Source organism: Theropithecus gelada, chromosome 6 (genome assembly GCF_003255815.1).
Source record: "Theropithecus gelada isolate Dixy chromosome 6, Tgel_1.0, whole genome shotgun sequence".
NCBI lineage: Eukaryota > Metazoa > Chordata > Mammalia > Primates > Cercopithecidae > Theropithecus > Theropithecus gelada.
Genome location: NC_037673.1, coordinates 134,655,493 through 134,661,688, shown reverse-complemented (window position 1 = coordinate 134,661,688; position 6,196 = coordinate 134,655,493). Strand labels below are relative to the sequence as shown.

The window sequence follows — 6,196 nt, the reverse complement described above, 5'->3', positions numbered from 1 at the left end:
CAACATCAGGGATTACATTTCATCATGAGATTTGGACGGGGACAAATATCCAAACTGTATTAAGGAGGAATATTTCCTTTTCTTTATCAGGAGTATAAAGTAGGAGGCATGGGGAATTCTCTCCCTGTTCTATTCAGGCATAGGTTAAGGAAACACCAATTCCTTTAAACATATGCATCTGGAGTTGTCAGTTCTGAGTATCACAGTTATTAAAATATGACACAGTCCTTGCCCTCAAGAAATTGACAAGGTAGAAAAGTAGAAAATGGTTCTTTTTGTTTCCATCCCGACAAGCATTCTGCTCTAGTAGTGTATACTCAGCAAAAGGACCAAAAAGTGCCACTTCCAGCTCCAAATCAGCAGGTCAGGTGGTGGGGTCTGGCCAAGTTCACACACAGAATAATTAACTCCTGCATGCTACCTGGGATGACATTTATTCAGTGCTTGCTATATGCCAGGTATAATGCTACACCTTTTTTTTTTTTTTTTTTTTTGAGTCGGAGTCTCGCTCTGCTGCCCAGGCTGGAGTGCAATCTCGGCTCACTGCAATCTCTACCTCCTGGGTTCAAGCAATTCTCCTGCCCCACCGAGCCTCCAGAGTAGCTGGCAATACAGGCATGTGCCACCATGCCCGGCTAATCTTTGTATTTTTAGTAGAGATGGGGTTTCATCATATTGGCCAGGCTGATCTCGAACTCCTGACCTAGTGATCCACCCACCTTGGCCTCCCAAAGTGCTGGGATTACAGGCGTGAGCCACCGTGCCTGGCCTACACCTTCATTTAAATACTATACTCATTTAATCCTCACAACTGTTATGTGAAATAGATACTATTATCCTTAATTTTACAGGTGAAGAAATGGAAGCACAGAAAAATTAAGTGACTTGCCCAAGGTCACCCAGCTAGTGTCAGCATTTGAATCTAGGCAGTCTGTAAAGCTTGTGGTCTTAACTCTTTATTATACTGCTAACATCCCGGATTAGGATAGCAGAAAGAATTAAAGCTCAATGGAGAAAGAGAGGACTTGACAGAAGGTAGAATCCATGTAATCTGTCCATAAGAGGAGAAAATTGAGATTACAAGTGAAAGTGGAATAAGATACAGGGTCTTTGGGCATTTGAGGTGCAATCAGTGGATTGTAACGCCCTCCCTGAGCAGGATTTGTGTCTTAATCATTTTGCACCTAGCATAAAGCTGGACTCGTAATCAGTCTCAAAAGACATTATTGAATTGAATGATGGCTGAGTAACATCATCTTTGTAGAAAGGACTGGCTCATTTGTCATTGTCCCCAAGGGGCAATGGTGCTTATCTAGCAGGTGTTGGCAGTCACAGAGGACATGGTTGGTGGAGAGGGTGTGCTGGAGGGTTGTCAATATTAGTCTTGGAGTCATATTTATTTGCAGAGGCTTCTCCAATCCTCATTAAAGGCCCAGTGATGTCAGGCTCTCCACCCCTGTACCCAGACAGAAATATGCACCAGGCACTTCATTTTCTCTCATGAAAAGGCTGGCCTGTTACAGGTGGGATTGTTCATTGCTCCCAGCCCATCAGCTTGACACTGTATTCTTGGTCTATTCTGTGGGGACAGCCCTGGAATAGACACTGAGTATCCATCAGAGTAGGCACCCTGAGCAAACTTCCTTTCCCAAACTCTCTTCCTGCCCCAAACTTGATTTGGTTTGGTGGCTGGAGGAGAGGGAGGGCAGAGGAGACACCCCTTGACCACCTCACATCTTTGTTGGTTCATGGGTCTCAGCCCTTTCCTATCATCCCAACCAGCCTGAAATTGTTACTTTCTGCTTTATAAATTCCTTTTTTAAAGTATTGTCAGTTAAAAAAAAACAAAACAAAACAGAAAACAATTGTCTGCCTGTAAGAACAGGTGTGAGAGAAAATTAGGTGCCTGGAGCTTATTTCTCTCTGGTGGTGAGGTGGAGGACCTGACATCATGGGGCCTTTAATGGTAGCCCCCCAGCTTCACATTCCCTAACCTTTCTGGAGAGGAGGGCTTGGGAAAGGCACATGGAGGTAGGGTGGAGCTGGGGGAAAACAGGCCTTGTACAAAAGCTGAGTAGCCAGATGTTCACTTTACAGCTCTTCTATAAAACTGGCAGGGCAGATATAGATTAAAACGAAGGACAAACTCCATTTAAAGTGCATTACAGCTCAGGAACCAGCACCCCCTGGGCAGGAGAAGGGAGGGAAGGGCACAGAGGCCACATCAGTCTCCTTCCTTATCTAGGGCCACATGTCTCTCTCCTAGCTTTGCCAAGGGTGATTTACACCCCCAGCTGGAATGACTCTCTTTCTGGGCTGATTACATCGGCAAATGCCCCCCAGAGGCCACAGCAGGATGGCCATATTCAGAAGCAGCAGCCAATAAATCTCAGAGGTTTATATTGCAATTCTCAGTACTCCCCGCTGGCCCTCTGCCAGGCTGGCTGTGGAAGTAAGGAGGGGGTCAAGTTAGAGGGTTAGGGGATGAAACCCTCCACTTCCTTTCATCACCCTCTTCTCCTTCTCTCTTTCTATGCACTGCTCATTCTTCCAAGCCATTCTGCTTCTGGCTTTATCCTGGGATCTTGTGGGATCCTGGGATCTTATTGACCTAGGCCCAATAAATACCCTTATCCTTATGAGTAGACGTCCTGTGTTCTGGGCACAGATGTGTTTCTATCTAGTTGTTTAATCCTGATAGAGCAGCTTGCTCTCTGAAACTGTCATCATGTGAAAAGGATGGGTTCCTAATTGGTCTCTCCAGGCACCTTCCTTAGTGAGCTTTGGTCCAAGGAAATCTCTGCTATTTAGTGGAGGGTTTAATCTTTGCATCTTCCCTCATGACACCATCGGGGCTGAATTTTGGAATCTAATGCCCCAGGTGTGCTCCCCCGGCAAAGCCATTCCACCTGTCTGTGACCCATCTTTGCAGAATCTTGAGCTTAATAGCCCCCAGTCTTACCCCAGAAGACACTTAGGAGGGGAAAAACGAGATCATAGATGTGCCAATTCTAAGAAAAACAAATACTAGAAATGCAAGTGCCCTTGTGTTGGCTTGTTCAAGTTTTGTTACAAAATCTCTTTTGTGGTAGTGTCTGTTCTGTGATGTGTGGGTGAGTGGAATCCGGAAAGTGAGAAAGGGTGCTTTTTTTGGAGAAATATTTGGTTCCCCTAGATGGCGAGTTTCCAGCGGCAGCTTCCACAGTGTCTTGCTAGGCGAAGTTGGCAGACGGCAGGTGGGCCGCCTCGGAAGAGCAACCTCTTCCGCGCCAGCCCGGCGGCTCCCGGGGCGCCGGCCCTCCCTCGCCCCCACCCGCTTCGTCCCTCGGTCTAGCGCTGGAGGGGCGTGGTGCGGTCGCGCGCTTCGGAGTTGGAGGGCGGCGCCCAGGACCCTGGTGGGAAAGTGTGTGCGTCGCGCGGGAGGGCGGGAGTGGGAGGTGCCGGCCGGGGGAGCCCCGCTCACAGAGCTCCAGCGGAGGAGCGAGGGGAGCGCGGAGCCCGGCGCCCACAGCTCGCCATGGTGCGCCCCCCGAGCCCGCGACCGCTGCCTCCCGTAGTCCTGATGTTGCTGTTGCTGCTGCTGCTGCTGCCGCCGTCGCCGCTGCCTCTCGCAGCCGGTGAGTGTCGGAGCGCGCACCGGCCGGGGGTGCAGGGGGAGGGGGAGGTGAGGTGTAGGCGAAGCCCGGGGCACCTGCCCGGAGAGGGCGCAGCAGCCTCCCGGTGCACCCGAGCCGAGCCAGGGGAACTGGAGCAGGAAGCGCAGGGTGCCTGCAAGGGGCTGAGGTCACACCTAACACAGTGTGCGAACTGAGGTAGACTGAGTGCCAGCAATGGCCTGGTCACCCAAGCATCTCCTCCTCGCCCCTTTCCCCCCGCCCGCCTATTCCCTCTTTTGAAGTAGGTCTACACAGTCACAGAACAACCCACAGCCAGGTCATTACCAAGACAGCGTCTCTAGGAGGCAGGGAGAATCAGAAACAGTGTCATTTGCTCCACGTGGACTTTAACTCTTCCATCTGCTTTAAGGACTGAGGAAGAAACTAGGTACAGGTGAGGAAAAAGAAGTTTGTTAGAACTGACTTGTTTGATGACCTTCTATAATAGCAGGGCTCAGAAGCCGTCTAGCACAGTGACTTGCCCCTTGGATAATAAATAATCCACAATAGATGTTTTGTAGATGTAGTTCAAGGCCTGGTCTTAGAAACAGGCCACTCCCCCAAGGAAGAACAGTGTGGGATCCGAGATCCCTGGAAGGCTCATGGTCTTCGTGAGTGGTATGGGTGTGTGGAATCTTATTAAGAGACTTAATGAAGGGACTCCTAAGACAGAGAGACCACCACACTGCCCTGAGACCTCAGTCCACAAGGCAGTGCTGTAGAAATGCTGCCTTGAGAGAGATATGGAGGGAAGGAGGGAAAACCCTGGTCTGTCCACCTGCCAACATCAGTAAGTCAGGGCAGCAAGACATCACCAGTCTGATTTGACTGCCTAGGAAATTTCACTAATCCTAAAGGTTATGGCTGCATGTCAGGATCAGGGGAAAACATTAAACACCTTTCTCATTAAATGATCCAGTGTTGGTGACAGATCTATTTTCCACAGTAATACTTGACAGCAATGACTTCTGGTTAAGTGGCCTCATTGAAAATCCATAAAACAGTCATCTAGGAGGTGCCATGTAGAGCCAAGTGCTCTTCAAGAGCACAGACCAACAGAGGGCTTTGGGGGTGGAAAATACCACTGCTCAGGGCCTGCTAAAAGCCAAGCATATAGGAGACCTCCGATTCGTAGGGAAGTGGTGTCATGTACTGAAAATCCTTCTGAAGTAGAGAGGAGGCTAGAGTCCCGGGTTCTAGCCTTGATTCAGTCTTGACTTGCTACATCCCCTGGTGCACATTACTTTTCTTTGTTCACCAATCTATAAAATGGGTACCTGGGCTGTGGGCCTCATTGATGAGAAACAAATGAGGATCTTGTGCCCTAAGGCATAGCCTGATCTGACCCCTTCTGTAGCTACTCATTCTCTGATGAGCCAAGAAGCAGAAAACAAAGTTACAAAACCAGGTTGCTAACAAATCAGTATGAAATAGACGTGGCAGTGGCTGCATAAATGAGGAGGTGGGGCAAGTAATGGAGAGTGGTATGGACTATAACAAGCTGGAAAAGGTATGACTTGTCAGAAGGGGGCAGTCATTACTCAACTCCACCTGTTACATGTGGGCCCAAGTGTTTCCATTTTTCAAGACAAATTGGAAATTAATAGTTTTATTTGAAATCTGATTTTTTTTTTTTTTTTTTTGAGACAGGGTATCAATCTGTCACCTAGGCTGGAGTTCAGTGGTGTGATTCCAGTTCACTGCAGCCTCGACCTCCCATACTCAAGCCATCCTTCTGCCTCAGCCTCCCCAGTAGCTGGTCTGAAGGAGAGTGCCACCACACCTGGTTAATTTTTGTATTTTTTGTAGAGACTGGTTTTTGCCATCTCTGATGCCCAGGCTGATCTTGAATACTGGGCTCAAACAATCTGCTCACCTTGGCCTCCCAAAGTGCTGAAATTATAGCTGTGCGTCACCGCACCCAGCCTAAAATCTGATTTTTAAATGTTGGCCACTAATTACAACTTTAAGAAAATACTGGCCCGGCGCGGTGGCTCACACCTATAATCCCAGCACTTTGGGAGGCCGAGATGGGCAGATCACGAGGTCAGGAGATTGAGACCATCCTGGCTAACACAGTGAAATCCTGTCTCTACTAAAAAATAGAAAAAATTAGCCGGGCGTGGTGGTGGGTGCCTGTAGTCCCAGCTACTCAGGAGGCTGAGGCAGAGCTTGCAGGCAGCCGAGATAGCGCCACTGCACTCCAGCCTGGGCGACAGAGCGAGACTCCATCTCAAAAAAAAAAGAAAAAAAAAGGCCGGGCGCGGTGGCTCAAGCCTGTAATCCCAGCACTTTGGGAGGCCGAGGCGGGCGGATCACGAGGTCAGGAGATCGAGACCATCCTGGCTAACATGGTGAAACCCCGTCTCTACTAAAAATACAAAAAACTAGCCGGGCGTGGTGGCGGGCGCCTGTAGTCCCAGCTACTCGGAGGCTGAGGCAGGAGAATGGCCTGAACCTGGGAGGCGGAGCTTGCAGTGAGCCGAGATCGCACCACTGCACTCCAGCCTGGGTGACACAGCGCGAGACTCCGTCTCAAA

General features: G+C 49.4%; 1 protein-coding gene across 2 annotated transcripts in view; it reads left to right on the top strand.

Moving 5' to 3' along the window:
• Positions 1-3,095: 3,095 nt before the first annotated feature.
• The window catches only part of GFRA3 (GDNF family receptor alpha 3), a 27,847-nt gene continuing 24,746 nt past the window's right edge, over positions 3,096-6,196 (top strand). For both annotated transcript variants that reach the window (XM_025388253.1, XM_025388252.1), the window contains exon 1: positions 3,096-3,617. In XM_025388253.1, the coding sequence (XP_025244038.1) occupies positions 3,518-3,617 (100 nt within the window). In that variant the 5' untranslated portion in view covers positions 3,096-3,517. The remainder of the gene's footprint in view (positions 3,618-6,196) is intronic.